The sequence below is a fragment of the Galeopterus variegatus genome, unplaced genomic scaffold (genome assembly GCF_000696425.1).
Source record: "Galeopterus variegatus unplaced genomic scaffold, G_variegatus-3.0.2 Scaffold11248, whole genome shotgun sequence".
NCBI lineage: Eukaryota > Metazoa > Chordata > Mammalia > Dermoptera > Cynocephalidae > Galeopterus > Galeopterus variegatus.
This window is the reverse complement of record NW_007737359.1, coordinates 37187-53912: the sequence shown is the minus strand read 5'-3', so window position 1 is coordinate 53912 and position 16726 is coordinate 37187. Positions and strand designations below refer to the sequence as shown.

The 16726-nt window shown below is 62.1% G+C and overlaps 1 protein-coding gene across 1 annotated transcript; it reads left to right on the top strand.

Moving 5' to 3' along the window:
- Positions 1-5285: 5285 nt before the first annotated feature.
- LOC103610509 (chromosome unknown open reading frame, human C2orf54) lies at positions 5286-14724 on the top strand. Its single transcript, XM_008594663.1, has 5 exons — positions 5286-5942; positions 10137-10362; positions 11788-11941; positions 13255-13608; positions 14249-14724. Exons 1-5 carry the CDS (start codon positions 5459-5461, stop codon positions 14339-14341), a joined length of 1311 nt encoding a protein of 436 aa, XP_008592885.1. The 5' UTR covers positions 5286-5458; the 3' UTR covers positions 14342-14724.
- The last annotated feature ends 2002 nt before the right edge of the window (positions 14725-16726 follow it).

Here is a 16726-nt window from a genome sequence, read left to right as displayed (position 1 = left end):
CATAAATCCAAAAGGAACAAATAAAAGGTAACCAAAGTGAATCTTCTAAAATATATTAAAAGAAAAAAAAAATCAGACCCAAATTGGGTTATCCAAGGAATATGAGGATGGTTTAATTTTAGGATATCCCCTTGCCCTATTAAAGGCAAAAGAAAATGATTATTTCACTAGATACAGAAGCAAATATTTGACTGAAGGTTATACATTCAAGGTCAAAATAGCAAAATATAAACAACTTTTCAGCAGTCTATGAATATGACAAATTTTCTCAATCAATTAAACTGTGCATGTCAAAAACTGTACAACAATAGCATAATGGATNATTCTACCCCCGGGACTTGCAGTGGATTGTGCGTTCCAGAGAGGATGGGGGGACTCCAGCCTGGCCCCGGGCTGGCCGACTGGGACCCTGGACGGACGGAGCTGGGCTGCCCTGTGTGCCCAAGCCAGAGGCAGGAGGCCAGTGCTGGGGGCAGCTCAGAGGGGCCGCCTCCTGAGAAGCAGGCCGAAGGGTCCCTCCCTGGGCAGTGATGGGAACGGTGGTCAGGAGGACAGCCCTGGCCACAGACAGACAGACAGCAGCGATTTAACTCCTGGGCTCTGCAAAACGCTCACGTCTTGTAACCCAGTGGAAATATGCCTTCGAGACACCACCAGCAGCAGAGGAGAGCTTCGTGCCCACGGAGTTCTTTGCACAGTGTCATGGACGCCATGGGCCACGGAGCAGTCTGGGGTCCAGGAACTGGGACCGAGAGTGATGTGGGATGAGGTTGGGCCCGAGCGGGCGGCTGCGCCCCGTGCCGTGGGCCACAGGGCGGGAGGAAGCGGCAGGGAATGCGGGGTGAGAAATCGGCGTGGGGGTGGCAGGCGGTCTCCTCGTGTGAGTCCAACTCGGAAAAACGCCATTGGAGCCCAGCCTAGGCAGGGGTGCCGGCTGTGGCCGTGGCGGGCGGAGACTGGGCTTTCCCCCTCTTGGGGCCTGGCCACCTTTCTCTGCAGGGCCGCGCCACCTGGGGGTCATCCCTCCTGCCCAGCCTCTCCCCGGGCCAGTGAGTCCCAGGCGAGTCCAGGGCAGGCAAGGGTCCCGCGAGAGGGAGGCTGCAGGGCCGTCCTGTGGCCTGAGCGTCCTGTGGATCTTGCTGTGATGTCCCCAGCGTGTGAGAAAGGAACACAGCTGGGGAGCGGCTGGCCCCCAGCCCCACCCAGATCCCTTCTGAGATTCCACTGAAGTTGGAGGCCCACGCAGCCGCCACCTCTCCTGGCCCCTGGTGCCTCCCGCTCTATCGGTTTTACTCCTTGCCCTGTGGCATCGCAATTCCAGCCAGCAAGCAGCAGACCAGCTCGTGCCGGTCAGAGGGTCAGAGGCTTGCACAAGGATCGCCTGGCAAACCTGGGCCAGCGTCAGCCGGGACTTGTTCCTGCCCCAGCCGTGGCTTTTTATCTGCCAGCTACTTCCTCGCCCCCCTGCCCACCATGCCCACCCTTCCCTCCTGGCCCCACCCCCTCCTCTCTCCTGCTGCTGCAGCTGCACAGGGCCTGTTCCCTAAACCTGCTGCCGGCTCTGCTTCCTGCACAGCCTTCACCCCAAATACCACCCACCCCACAGACAACAAGGACTCTGGTCCAAGAGGTGTTGGTGTTCTTGTGCCCAGCCCTAGGTGGGGGCCTCAGAGGCCAGCACAGAGTGGGACTTGAAAACGCAACCTGGACAGGTGGGCTGGGAGTCCACGTGGTGGCCCAGGGCTCATAGAGGGGGCTGGTGAGTGGGGCCCGTGCGGCCAGTGTCCTGGCGAGGTCTGGTGCTCCACATGGTGGTGCTGGCGGATGCTGACCGTGGCTGGATAACGGCCACTTTCCAGTCCCCAGAACCTGCGGTGAGTACTGCCTTGTACGGTAACAGTGAATAGTGACATGAGGTTGTGAGACTCATTGTCAGGAGTCCTAAATGCCCTAAATGCCATCCCAAGTGTCCTTGTAGGAGGGAGGCAGAGGAGACAGCACAGACACATACCAGAGGGGACCACGTGAGGATGGAGGCCACAGCCGCCCAAGCTGGAAGAAGCAGGAGCAGACAGTCCCCTGCGACCTGTGGACGGAGTCAGCCACGTGACACCTTGATCCTGGGCGTCCGGCCTGCCGAGCTGTGAGAACACACTTCTGTTGTTTTAAGCTGCGCTGTCTGTGGTGATCTGTCACAGCAACCCCAGGACACCCACACAGCGACGTTGCGCAACAATGCCGGGGGCGGTCAACACCAGACGGCACACGTGACCTCCAAGACGGCGCAGGTCTGCACCCGTGAGGTCCCCTCCCACTCTGTCTGTCCTTCTCAGCATATCTGGGAATTCCTGAAATACAGGATCTGTGTGCTTGTCCCTGAGCTATACTGAGATCGAATCCACACAAACATGTACGTACGTGGGTGGAGGGTGCACCAGCAAACCCCTTCCTGTGTCGCCAGGGCCCTGATAGAGGCTGTCAGATCCACCCACAACGCTGTCCACGTCCGGTCTCTCCATCCCCTGCCCGCCCTCACCATCCTGCCCTCCTGGGGCCTGCGGGTGGTGGTCCCGCTGCACTGTGGCCCTGTCCTGGTCACACGCTGCACTGCGGCCAAGGCGGCCTCTTGTCCCCTCTGCTAGCAGCCCCGTCTTCCTCCCTCTCCACTGGCTGTCCCTGCTCTGTGCCTGCAGGTCCAGCTTCTCAGGGCCCCTTCCCTGGCCCACGTTCCCTGGTGTGGTGCACTATGCCTGGCTCCAGCTCCAGGCTGCGTGAGGTGGCCCACGCGGTCCCACCATGCAGGGCTGGCCGTAGCATTTTCTACCCATGAGAGAGGCTGAGGGGAAGGATGCGGCCTGGCCCGCTGGAGGCTCTCCTGTGTGCTGAGGCCCGGGGGGCACTGGAGGCCACCAGGCAAGGGGGCAGGTGGAGGACGGGGCACTGGGGGCAACCAATTCAGTGCGGCTCAGGGACTGGCGGAGGCCGACATGCAGGGGCCGAGGGACGGGTGGGGTGTGTGTCCACGCTGAGTCCAGGAGAGGGTCAGCGGCCAGCCAGGTGGGGCCTGTCCCGAGGCCAGGCGAGGACTGTCCCGTCCTGTGGGCAGTGGGAATCTGGAGAGCGTGAAGCCAGGGTGCTTCTCGGTCAGATCCCGACTCCCCGTGGTGGGCTCGCGTGGGCAGCTCGGGGCGGCGGTGGAGCAGGAGCAGCGCGGTCTTCCTGTCGATGGCAGGACGGGGAGCGCCTTAGATGAGCGGGTGGCACCGGGCTGAAGGGAAGTGGAGTCAGGTGGGCAGGCTGTGGGGGCATCTGGGGGTGCGGATCAAGGCTAACCGGGCAGAGTGGGGTGGCCCCGAGGTGGGAGTCCAGGGACGGGAGTGCCGCTTGGGGCGGGAGACCGGAGACGCTCCCGAGCTCGCTGGGCTCCGGGGGCCTGCGATACCCAAGGGGAGGCGCTGTGGAGGTGCAGCGGGGGCCTGGGGCACCGAGGAGCAGGGTCTAGGGCAGGGCCCAGCGCAGACTGACAACAGGTGTGGCAAGGCGACGTCCCCAGCGGAGGGGGGAAGAGGGAAGACCCAGTTTTGGGTGCTCTGATGTCACCAGCCAGGAGGATCTAAAGGGGCCACGGGAGGAGAGCGCCCAGGGGACAGGAGGGGTGGGGAGCACGGGGATGCCCCCTGCTTGTTGTCATTGGGTGGGGAGCAGGTGCTGGATGGGGGAGCTTGGTGGGGAGGGGCTGAGGTAGCTCCTGGGTGCTGTAGTAGGTGGGGGCGGCTGGGTCCCCTGGGTGAATTCAGGAGACCCCTGTGAGATTCCTGGGAAAGTGGAGCTGCAGAAACTTAAGACATCATTGAATGAGAGACGCAGAGCCCAGGCCCAGAACAGGGTCCTGAGCTGCCAGACCCCAAGGCCGAGGGTGAGGGTCAGAACCGGTGTCTGGGACTGTAGGACCCCTGGCTACTCCACAGCAGTGACCATCTCCCTGCAGGTCTGAGCCCGACAGAGATGAGGAGCATGGTGCAAACGCCAGCGGGTGTGGGGGCAGAGGCGGGCTGGGGGTGCATGAGGAGCTGAGGGCAGTGGGCTCTTGACCCTGGGCAGCTGCCCTAAGGGAGGGCATGTGTGCTCCGGGCAGCCCCAGAGGACAGGACTGGCAGGGTTTGAGGAGGGAAAGCTGTCTCTTGCTTGGTCTTGGCGTGGGCTGCCCTGTGAGGTGGGGAGTTCCCTGCCCTGCCCACTGGGGCTGCAGCCCATCGAGGGGTTTCCAAGCACCAGGAAGTGAGCGGCTGAGGTCCCCCACCCTCACCCAGTGCTCTTTGCTCCTCGGATCCCAGATCTGTCTGCGGGTCTGACTCAGGCGCAGTTCCCCAGGGTCTGGGGCCATATGCAGGTGGCCGTGGTGACAGTGTTTCTGCGCTGCCTGTGCTGGGCTGTCTCCATGGCTGCTGTTTGCAGACGCTGCTCCAGCAACTCAGCACCCAGTGCTGAGCCACGGGGCCAAGGGTCGGTGGGGCGGCTCCCTGCCTGCTGGTTGGGCCTTGCACGGCCCTGAGGAGGGAGGTGGGTGGGGCGGGCAGGGGGCCCGGCACAGGTGCTGGAGGGGCCAGCAGGATGGGGTTTTCCAGCCCAGGAGGCAGAGCCACGGAGCTAGCTTTCCCTTAGACGCTGCTCCTCTCCAGCCCCCAGGCCAGGTGGGTGCCAGGGCACCTGTGGGCTGCCCGAGGGTCCTGCCCAGGTGGCTGGACACACAGCTGGGGGGAGGCAGGATTCACGCCTGTCTGCCCACCTTTACGTGGGCACAGGTGTCTGAGGGGACAGTAACGGAGACTCGGCCTGCAGTCCTGGCCGGAGGCTCCCACGTAATTGGGTCTGTGCAGCCTTTCTCATCTGAGCCTTGGGGACGCCTCCTGTCCCCTCCAACCTGGTGGAAAGCCTGGTGGGGAAGGGCCGATTTACAGAGACCCTGCTGCTGTGGCTGCCAGGATGAGGGTGGGGGGAGGAGCTCCAGGAGCCCCACCTCCTGGGGACAGCACAGCCTGCAAGTGCCAGGTCCCGAGTAGTGATGAGTGATGTTTGTCTGGGGCTGTCCCGAGCCTGACTGTGTCACAGGCCTGACATACGGGGGTCAGTCTGATGGAAGGGAGGAGGGTGGTGACCAGGCCTGGCCTCTGCCTGCCCTGGACAGCCCCTGTGACATTCCTGGTTGTTGGTGACTGACTCACCCCACTTCAAAGGCCCTGGCCCCCGTTCAGCTATTTAACCCACTGCGCCGCGCCCGCCACTCTGGAATTCTGCTCTGTGGGGAGCTGGAGCCCGGCCTGCCGACCTGCTCCTCACCTGGACAGGTGCCTCATCCTCCCAGCTGACCACACAGCCAGCCTGCAGAGTGGCCCTCGGGGGACACCAGCCCTTCTCTGCCACTGCTGAAGGGACACTTGCCCCTGCCCCGGCCCTGGCCATGGCTGTACAGGTGCCCCTGTGGCACCACTACCTGCAGGCCATCCGGTCGCGGGAGGTGTCCCGCATGCAGGACTTCCAGCGTGCGGAGAACGTGCTGCTCACGGTGCTGGAGCGCGTGCATGCCCTGGACCCACGCTTCATCGTGGACTACTCCCGTGACCTGGAAGCCTTCCAGTTTGCCCTGCGCTCCTCAGAGGACCCGCTGGACATGGAGGTGCCCATGTGGGTGGATGCTGAGGCTCTCCTGATCGAGGAACCTGGAGCTGCTGAGCCAGGGGACGGCCCCGCATCCTGCCGCCTGGGCATCCCCAGAGAAGTGGCTGGCATGGAGCAGTGGACGACAGATGACGTCTTCAGCGTCTCCTCAGAGGACAACACCAAGTGCCGCGGCCACATTGTGCCCAGCAAGGTCCTGCGTGTCCTCAAGGACCTGCTGGTGGCTGCCATTGTCCACTGCAAGCATCACAGCCTCCTCAGCCCAGGTAGCGGCATGGCCACCTGATGCGTGTCTGCGTGCATGTGAGTTAGTGTGTGCTCGCAGAGGTGTGCTCACCCACTGCAGAGTCGTCTGTGTGCAAATATGTGGGTGCGCGTGCATGCGATCACTGTGCTTGTGTGCTCAGGGTGGCTGGCAAGTGTCCTGTGTATTTGGCTGCATGCACATGCATGTGTGCCCATGTGTGATCACTGCACACAGTGTGTATCATCAGTATGCGCAACTGGGCACGTGAGGTGGGAGACATCCCTGAGGTCCTTCTAGCCCCCAACACCTCTAAGGAGACAGATTATGCATTTCATGTCATCTAGTTTTTGCGTGATTATTTTGGTAGTGACATTTCATGGGTATTACTTCTTAAATGACCGGAAACTTCAAGAAACTGCTGCTACTGGAGCCCACCCCAGGGCTCAGACCCACCCCAGATCACATGAACAAGATACCAGAAGAGAGACTGAGGCCAGACCCCTGGTGCATTCAGAAAGGCCCAGCCTCAGAGCCCACCTGGGGCTCAAGACACCAATTAGCAACTTGGCCATAAATCGATACAGATGTGCACGCACATGCCCGTATGCACATACAAACAAGACCAGTGTGTTATTTTGCTGGTTGACTTGCCTGATGAGGGATCCAGGCATTGTTCTGGGCAATTGGTTCTGTTACTGGTCACAGCTGTCCCTACTTCCAGCATCTGGTCACTTTGCGCCAGGTTAGGAGGAGTGTGTGTGTGTGTGTGTGTGTGTACGTGTGTGAGAGAGAGTGCAGGAATGTGTTTGTACATGCATATGGGCACATGTGTGCACATCTGTATCGATTTGTGGCCAAGTTGCTAATTGGTGTCTTGGGCCCCAGGTGGGCTCTGAGGCTGGGCCTTTCTGAATGCACCAGGGGTCTGGCCTCAGTCTCTCCTCTGGTGTCTTGTTAATGTGATCTGGGGTGGGTCTGAGCACTGGGGTGGGCTCCAGTAGCAGCAGGCTTCTTTCGTCAGGGACTGCTTGGACCATGCAGGTGGCTGGAAGTACAGGTGCAGCCTGTACAGGGGCCAGGATGGTGGGGACCCTGAAGGATGAAGCCCACCCCTGTGGGGGCTCAGAGCAAGGACGTCGGAGCAGGGAACTGGGGACCAAAACAGAATGTCCTGCTTCCCTTGGGTGGAGTTGGGCGTGTGACAGTGGTGGCTGACACTCCTCACACGGATGTGCTGTCTTAAGTCACCTCTCTGGTGTTTGTCTGACCCTCACATCCACCGTGAGGTTGATGGGTGGGGATGGCCAACTCACCTTACTGAGGGGTGGCGACCTGCTCGGGCTGCCCGTTGTGCGGAGCCCAGGTCTGGTGGCACACCCAGGCTGGGGCCGGCTGGGTGGCAGGGGGACTTCAGGCACCTGGGCTGGCGGGACGGATCTGCCCTCTGTTGGTTCCTGCCCTGCGGTTCTGGAGAAGGGCGTGTCCGGCACAGCACATAGCCAGATATTGGTCTACAAGCTGGAGACGGGGACTCAGACGGTCTTCGGGCTTCTGGAAGTGCTTCCAACACCAGGAGGGCAGCTTTCAGCCAAAGCACTTCCCCAGACCTGCCTGGTGTCCTGGGGCAGGTGACCGACCTCTTGGGTGGCTGGAGCCTGTCATTAGGTGTCTGGCTCCCAACACCCCCACAGCCCACCATCACCCGGCCCTCTGGCCCTTGGGCACTTTATCTGGTCGTCTTCTGAACCTTCTAATTACTGCAGGTAGCTTGGCAGGGCCATTTCTGTCTTCATGCCTGACCTAACAGGGCTGTTACACCTGTCCCTGTCACCTGCCAGGCCACTGCCCTGCCTGTTGGGGTGAGCAGGGGGCCCTGCCAGGCCTGCGGTCAACCAGGCACAGTCTAAGCTCTCAGTCCCTGGTCACATCCCAGGTTGCTTCCAGGCTGAGAAAGCAGACCCGGGGCTGGGACAGGTGCCACCCCCATGGGGCCCCAGGAAGCTGGGTGTGCAGGGAAATTCCAGGCATTACTTCCTGACACCTTAAAAGGGAAGTGTGGCAGCCTCAGGTGACAGGGTTCAGGCTGCCCCCACCCTGGGAACTGGTGAGACCAGCCCAGGGCTGTGGCAGGGGTGGCTGGGACTGCTGGCGGGTGTGGCTGGCTGCCTTCCAAGCTGCCATTTCATAGACAAAATGTGTGGCCAGTAGCAGACAAAGAGATGACACCGCCAGAGGTGGTTTGAATGGCAGGTGCCTCAAATGCTGAGTGGAAGGGGGCCCCTTTTCTCTTCTCACTGATGGGGAAACTGAGCCTCACACACAGATGGAGCGGCCCAGGTGGCAGGGCCAGGACTGTCCTGGGAGGCGTCCCAGGAGGTGGCCCAAGAGCTGCCCTCAGGAGGTTGTGGGTGCAGAAGAATCCACATGGCAGGGACCGGGCTGCATCCGAGGGGCCCCAGGCTGTCGGATGGGGAAGGCATCCCCCACGTTCACTCACTGTGGAGACCTTGCTCCGAGGCATATGCTGGGGATTCCCTCTGGGACGCACTGAAGTGCCATCCGTGCCTGGCTCCCAGTGGGTTGGCCATCCTAACCTGGACACACCAGAATGTCCCACCACCTCCCTAGTCTCCAGCCCCGTCATCCCCTGAAATGTCCCCTCCTGGGCGGTTTGGGGTCCTTGTTTGGGAAGTGGGTGCTGGGCTGGGCCCTAGGCAGGGTTCGAGTGGGGCAGGGAAGGAAGCAGGAAGCTTCTCAGCTGGAATGTGCCATCTGTGGGGTTCTTGGGCAAGGACGTGAGGGGCTTCAGTGGAATCCAGGCCTTGTCATGCAGAGCAGCCCGGCTGAGTCCACTGCCAGCCTCCTGGGCCAGGGCAGCCCTGAAACAGGTCAGCCAAGCCGGCCGCCCCCGCCCCAGGCCCCAAGGCTGTATGTTCTTTCCCACATGACCTCGAACTGGGCCGGGCCCTGTCCGTGACTCCCCCAGCCCCCCTGCGGTGTGCGAGGCCAGCTTGCCAGCCTGTGCAGGTCGGCCCTACGGCCGCCCCCGCCCCAGGCCCCAAGGCTGTATGTTCTTTCCCACATGACCTCGAACTGGGCTGGGCCCTGTCCGTGACGCCCCCAGCCCCCCTGCGGTGTGCGAGGCCAGCTTGCCAGCCTGTGCAGGTCGGCCCCCTCCACCTGAGTCTGACCGGGGGCTTCCTGCACACGTGGCTGACTAGAGGAGGGGCCTCCCAGGGAAGCTTGGAGGAAGGAGTGTGGGGGTAGAGGTGGGAGGGGCAGCTCTGGTCAGGAGAGGTCCAGTCCAGCTCTGGAGTGTGAGCTGCCCCACAGGGGTTACTATGTCATCACCAGCCACAGGCTGCCTGGAGGGTGGGACCTGGCCTCCTAGGCACCGCTGGTGTCCCGTGGCCAGAGGCTGTCCTCCGCAGAGGGGCAGCTACGGAGCATGGCGGAGTGCTCAGGCCCAGGAGAGGGGTGCTGGGGGCCCAAGAGCACCCCTCACGAGTTTTCCTGAAGACTGAGGGGCCTGGACCTTAAGAAGCAGCCTTGCAGACAAGCCACTTGGAGACCCCTCCCCACAGTTCTCCAGCAAAGGGCTGCAGGGTCTGAGGCTGCTTGGGTTATAGAGGGGTGGGGGTGGGGGGCTGGAGGGATGCTGGCAGCCCTGCTGTGCAGACTCCCGGGCTCCAAGCCTGTGGGGGCCCTGGGACCCCACTGTTAGGGCAGCACCTGGGGTCATTCCTGCTCCTCTTTGGGCCCAGGCTGTCTCCTGGCTCCAGCCTGGGCTTCCGCCTTCTCCTCCCACAGGGAAGGTGACCGGCAGAGAGCTGGGCAGTCGTGATGGTAGGGGGGTGAGCATGGGCTGAAGTGGGACCTCGGTGGCAGGGACCAGGCAGAGCAGGCAGGCTCAGGAAGGCCTGGGGTGGTGCCACCGGCAGGAGAGAGAGAAACGTCACTGTTGTCATTGCGGAGGCTGCCAAGTCTCTGAGCTGACAGTTGCACCGCTGAGCGGTACCGCTGTGGGGCATGCGTGGCTCGGCTGAGGCTCCAGGACATACGTGGGCAGACGTGGTGGGGAGCAGCAGACTTCGGGGTGGGGGGCACAGGGCAGCGAGGGCTGCAGGTGGGAGGCGATGGCTCCGGTCTGCAGCCAGGGGAGGGCAGGGTCCGCACGAAGAGCGGAGCGGTGTGACGGCGGCGGGTCTTGCAGGTTCACTGAACGCGGCCAGCCTGCGGGATGAGCAGCTCCACCTGTCCCTGCTGGTGTCCAGTGGCTGGAGAACGATCCGCTTCAACGTCGTGCCTGTGGTGAGGAGGAAGCACAGGGTGCCCGCGCTGGAGAGGGCCCGGCTGACACCGGGATTCCCCGAGGGCAGCTTGAAGAGGATCACCAGCCAAGGGGTGGACCTGGTGCCAGCCAGCGCCCAGCACTGGAGGTAGACACTCCCTCCCGGGTCTGCGGGGTCCCCGCCTACCTCTGCCCCCATGGGCATCTGTGTCCCGCTGAGGTTTCTGGGGCCTCCGGGGAAATTCGGGACCCAGCCAGGCTTCCTACACCAGGATGCTCAGCTCCACTGTTGGCGGCGGCTGAGTGATGAGAGACGGGAGACCTGGGGAAGGCTGTCCTGGCCAGCCCTGCATTGCCCAGCTGCTGCCTAGGGTGTCGGCGGGTTCCTGGAGCAGCTGGGGCTCCCCGTGTGGGCAGGGTGGTCAGAGTCCCATGAGACTAACTGGGCCTGGGCTTGCTAGCATCTTCCATCTGGGCTGCCCTTCCCAGGTCACAGTGTCCGTCCCCTGCCTGCATGTTCAGCCACAGATGTCCCCTCTCCTGTCGGCCCTGGTGCTCCAGCGGCCCCTCCTTGGGCCCCCTGTCCTCTTGTCCTCAGTAGCCCAGAGCTGGGTAAGGGCCGCCCGCATCTAATCAGCGTATGTGAGACGGAGAAGGAGGGGCGTGGGGCAGAGGCTAAGCCCCCTCAAGACCCCAAACCGAGGAACAGGGACCAAGCCCCATCCAGATCTGACACTGCTTTAACAGCACTTCCCAGGCAAGGTCATCGTGACCCGGCCAGGGCACTTGACCAGCCTGCTCACGTGCCTGGAGGTGATGCTTTGACTGTAGTGAGTCTATCCTCAGACGCCAATGACCTTTGCGAGGCTGGCTGTACCCCTTCTCCCTGGGAGTGCCGGTGCCCCTGTCCCAACTGACCCCTCCGCGCAGAGCGGGGGCTGTGTCCAGCTTGCTGATTGGCTGCTGCCCACCAAGGAAGGGGGAGGGCAGGGCTGAGCAAGTAGATGGGAAGGTGACCTTTCCAGTGCCCTGTCCCTGAAGACACGGAGGCTTGAACTCCACAGAGAGTGGGCCCACGAAGGTGTGGTCCCGAGGCTTTCCCCTTCAGTCCGCTCAACACGCACACGTGAGCGCCTCCAGCGTGCGGCGCCCTGGCCGTGGGCGCTGGGGTGGCGGCGATCTGAACCACGGCCTTCTTGTTGCCGCCTGCTGGGGAGGCTCAGGCTTCCCAGCAGGGCCGTGGGTGGGGCTGTCACAGCCCGCCAGGGACCGGTGCTGCTGCTTCGACCCCTCCATGTTCTGAGGCCTGGGAGTCTCTGTGAACTCTGGACGTTCACGCTGAACAGCTCAGGAACGCAGAGCCGCAGAAGTCTGAGGGCTCCGCCGGGTCCAGCGGGAGAAGACACAGCACGCACGGCCCCTCGCATGGCCCGAGCCCTCCCACGGGGCTCAGGAGCTTCTGATACCGGGTGGCAACAGAAGCTGGGAGATTTTCCTTCTCGTGATGAACTGTGGGGTGACTGGAACCGAGCGGACCCCAACGCCAACCGCGTGTGTCTGCCTGCGCTTGCAGGATCTCCACAGACTACCTGCTCAGCAGGCTGCTCGGAGCGCTGGGCTCCCTCCAAGGCCACCGCCTGGACAGCCTCTCCATCCTCGACCGGGTGAATCACGAGAGCTGGCGAGACGGCGGCCAGAGTGATGGCCTGACCTTCGGCCACCTGAAGGTACGCGTGGGAGGGCTCGGTGGGCACCCTGCCCCCACCCCAGCCTGCGGGCCCATCTGTTACCTGGAGGTTGAGGGTTGGGGCACCCTTCTGCCAGCTCTGGTGGGTAGGTGGCCTGAGTGAGCTCTCCACGTTGGGATTCTGAGGTCTCACCCAGGTTCTAGCAAGCGAGGCTGTGGCTGGAGTGAGGTGACCTCAAGGTGCTATGGCAGGTCAGGCCAGGCCCTCCCAGCTGCAGGCTACTGTTGGGTCAGACCTCAGGGCTGGGCTGCACAGGTTTGGGCGTCTGTCCTGAGGGGACCCTGGTGTCCTCTCTGGTGTCTGTGAACATTACCTGGCTGGGATTCCTCCCCCTGAGTGAACCAGCCCCTGGGGACATGGCGAGAGTCCAGGCAGCCTTTCTCTGCTGCCTGCTGGGCTGCAGTGACACTCTGGCAGAACTGTGTCCTAACAGGCCTTTGTGACTGTCACGTGCTGAGAAGAGCAAGGAAGAGTCAGGGCCTGGGGCTCAGACCCCCAGCCCCACAAAGTGGTGAAGAGGAGGCAGGTGGGGGCTGTGGGTCTTGGGGTCTCTGCCAGGTCAGCCCCTCCCCGGAGTGTGCGGCCTGCCAAGCACCTGGCTCAGGTGTTGAGGGAGAGGTGACCTCACCTGGTGTCAGAAGACGGCTCTGCCCCCAACCTCAGTGTGACCTTGGACTACTCACTGCCCTCTCAAGCCTCCGTCTGGGCTGGGTCACAGCTTCCAGTCATCCCAGAGTCTGATGTTCCCAAGCCCCAAACTGAACAGAGGGGCAATGGGGGCTGTGGCAGGAAAGGGGTTTGAGGACACAGAGAGGAAACCACGTGAGAGCAGAGGGGCCTGGCTGGGGCCACGGGGCGGGGGCAGGAAGAGGGCACCTGGGGCCAGGTAACTCGGTTCTGGAGGCTTTTAGACTGTTGTCTGGGACCAGGGGTCATGAGCACACAGGCCAGGGCTGTGACAATGCCACGGGATGGGCCCTTTGGGTTGAGCTGCAGGGGATGACTCGGAGCTCCTGGGGGGTGGGGGTGGGGAAAGCCCAGAGGATGGTGGGAGCCTCAGAAGCCCCTGAGACAGGTCTCCGGTAGGGCTGGTGTGGGGGTGAGTGGAGGGTGGAGGGAGAGGCCGGGGGTGCCCAGGGTCAGGCTGGGCCCTGGGAGAGTCAGGGGAAGAGCAGAGAGGGGCACCGTGCCTTGGGGGCCCTCCAGACTAGGGCAGAACGTGGGGAGGGTCCTGGCTCAGACTGGCAGGCCACAGCAGCCCGCAGGCCGGGCCTGACCCCGCTGTCCCACAGACGGTGCTGCTGTGGGCCTCGGTGCTCTTCCCGGCTCCCGAGGACTGGGCCGAGCTGCAGGGCGCCGTGTACCGCCTGCTGGTGGTACTGCTCTGCTGCCTGGCCACCAGGAACCTGCCCCACTTCCTGCACCCGGAGTGCAACCTGCTGCAGTGCGGCCTGGACCTGCACGCCATCTACCAGCGCGTGGAGGGCTTCGCCAGCCAGCCTGAGGCCTCCCTGCGCATCCACGTCACCCACCTGGGCCGCAGCCCCCCACCGCGCATCGACAACGGGGTCAAGGCGCTGCTGCAGCTGCCTGCCAGTGACCCCGCCTACTGGGCCACTGCCTACTTTGATGTCCTGCTGGATAAGGTGGGCGTGTCCGGCTGTGGGGGACTGTTGAGGTGCTGCCTGATCAGCTGAGCCTACCCCTCCCCCCCCACTGTGCCCCCTTCCCTCCCCAAGGGCAGCCCTAGCCCCATCCCGAGAGTGGACGGTCTCTGTCCAGGGCACACTTGCCTCTCTTGGCCAACCTCTCCCTGTCCTAGTCACAGCAAGGCCCAGCGTGGCCACCGATCTGCTGGGTTTCTCCTGTCCTGTTTTAGCAAACTCCCACCTACCAGACTGCTGAGAACCTCCTGGGGACACCCCCGCCACCATTTAAAAATTGTTACCCCAAAGTCTGCAGGCAGAGAAGCTTAGGCCCCGCTCTGTGCTCTCAGCAGACCTTTGTGGGGGGACTGGTAGCAGGAGGGGTGACACACACTCAGCCTTCAACCAGCACCCAGGGGTCTCCTCTGTGTCGGGCCCATGCCAGGCACACCTGCGTGGGAGGATGGGCTGCTGGAGCAGAGGATGCTGGGGCCACCTGTGGGATGACCGTCCAGGAAATTGTCCAGAAGCAGTACTGCCCAGTGGTCAGGGAGGGTCAGGCTGTGTTCTGGATCTTGTGACGCCTGTGACGGGCTCCTAAGTGTCACTGTAACCCTCCTCTCTTCTGCAATGCCCATAGTTCCAGGTCTTCAACATCCAGGACAAGGACCGGGTCTCGGCCATGCAGAGCATCTTCCACAAGACCAAGACTCTGGGCAGCAAGGAGAGCTGAGCTGGGTCACCCAGTGTCTGCCCCCACAGCCCTTCTGTCCCCTAACACAGGAGACTCCTGGGACATATGAAGAAGGGCAGGGGCTTCTCCCTTAGGTGGCTGGTGGAGGGATTTTGTCACCGCAGACCACGCTCAGACTGTCCAGGATGGCCTGGTGGGAGTCCAACAGTGCCAGGCAGCACGGGTCTTGTGGAGCAGCTGCCTTGACGCTGGGGTGAGGGCTGGGACGAAGGTGCCATGTGCTCCACGTGATGCGTGTTGATCCATGCCATGTCTGCGTGAGACCTGGAGTCTGAGGGCCCGTCCCTGCCTGCACCGTGCACTGCTCCTTGGCGATAAAATACTATAGATTTGAATAAATTGATGCCCTGGTCTACACAGCAGGGATGGCGCCTGCACTTGTCGTGTATCCGCGTGGAGAATATTTCCCCTAGAGACACAGAGGCAGAAGAGGCTTCCGTGTGGCCGGGCGATTCCAAACCTCCTCCTTTCTCTGTGAATGACCCCTCTTCCCCAGGCGTCCCCCTACTCGTTCATGGAGGAAAATGAGGACAACAGAGGGGACAGCACAGCTGTCACGTGGCCCCGTCTGCCTCCTCCTGTCACTGGGGCGAGGTGCCGGCTCCTGGCATCTGAGGTCACCCCCCGTCCGTTGTCCTCTATTTCCCCACCTCGCATTCTCTCATCCTCCCACTGCAGCCTGCTGTACCTAGTGGCCTCTGTGCCCGGCCCAGCAGGCATTTTCTGCTCCCCACGCTCTTTGGCCCCTCGGTGGCGTTTACTCCTCAGCTGCTGAGTCCCGGCCTGCTCCTTGGGCTCTCGGGAGGGGACCGGCAATTCCACAGCAGGTGCACGTAGCAGCAGCTCCCCGAACCTCCTCCAGAGGGACCCTGGCCGTGCACCAGTGTGACCACACCCTGATGGAAGGGCGTGCCCAGGTCTGATGAAGGCTGTGGGTTTCAGGGCCCAAGCCAACGCTAATACCAGGGGACATGAAACGCCAGCATGCCCTGCCCCCATGAGAGCGGGAGCTCACAGAAAACAGAATCTCGGTCCAAATCTGATTCATAATGTGTCCAAAGGGTCCAGGCCCACGCTGTGGTCATTTTCCTGGTGTTTGGGTGTGGGTCAGGAAGGCCGTACTTAGCAGGAGGAAGAGCTCCAACCGTCGGGGGTCAAGGGGAGAACTGTGAAACCAGCCCTCCTCCCATGGCCGCAATCATCCAGCAAAGCGCACCGCATCCCGGCTGCGATAACAGAATTTAGTGCCACCTTCAAAGACTTTAATTCTTCGGTATGGCCCCAACCAAAACCAGATTGATTATGGTAAATGATAGTAAATTACATAAACTTAGCCACGCTGTGACTGTAGCCCAGGTGCTGCGCTAGACGTGTGGTCTTCACTAGGACAGGACAGTGCTGCCTCTGGAACTCGCTGCGTGGCCACTGACCCGGGGATGCATTTTCTCAACCCTGTCAGAGGGGAGGGTCGGGAGCAGTCTGTGTCCCCTTGAAGAGACAGCAATGGGAGCTCACCGTCTGGCCCGGGTGTGCGTTAACCCTGCTGCCCTGTGTCACAACTCAGGCCTGATGCGTCCTCACCATCCGGAGGTTCTGTGCAGCATCAGCGGTTCACCATGTTGATGATGTCCTCCCGGTCAGAACTGGGGAGCGCCGACTGCAAGTTCTTTGGATGCCTCGTAGGACACATTCATCCTCAAGGGCGGGAGATGAACCTACAGAGTTTCAAGGGTCTGCCCCCACATGGAGAGTTTAGAGGCTCAGTGGTCTGTGCCGAGACATTGCTGGAATGAGGACGGTGCTGGGTGGGCTTCGCTGGGTGTGGTGCGTGCAGCTCACTCTGGAATGTCCATGAATCGGGCGGCTCGGGAGGCCGTTCGCTCTGAGTGGGGCCAGAGCACCCGCAGTTCTTCAGTAGGTTCGTGCTATGATACAGCCATGATGCTAACGGTACCCACAGTAGAAAGGGGCAGCAGGTGGCATCTCTGGCAAACCCCAATACAGGAACTAAAGTTCTGGAGCAAGAGTATGTCCTCTGCAGCACAGAACCACTCACTGTTCAAAACGCAGTGTTGGACATGATACCAGGCCCTTGTAGAGAATGAGCCACTGGCCATGAGACACCTGACATCTGTGTGACCTGAGCTGCCCATCAGAGCTGAGTGTTATGGGGTCATAGGTTTGGGGGTGGCAGCAGTGGTCATTGTGCAGTGGACAAGGTCTCCATCCAGGACCAGGCCAAGCAGAGTCGTCAGGCCATGTCAGTTACACAGGTAATGGCCTGTCACCATATCCTCGCACGTGGACAGCTACACCTCCCCCTCCTCATATGTGGCCTTGGTGGGGGGGTTCCCGAGTACTAGC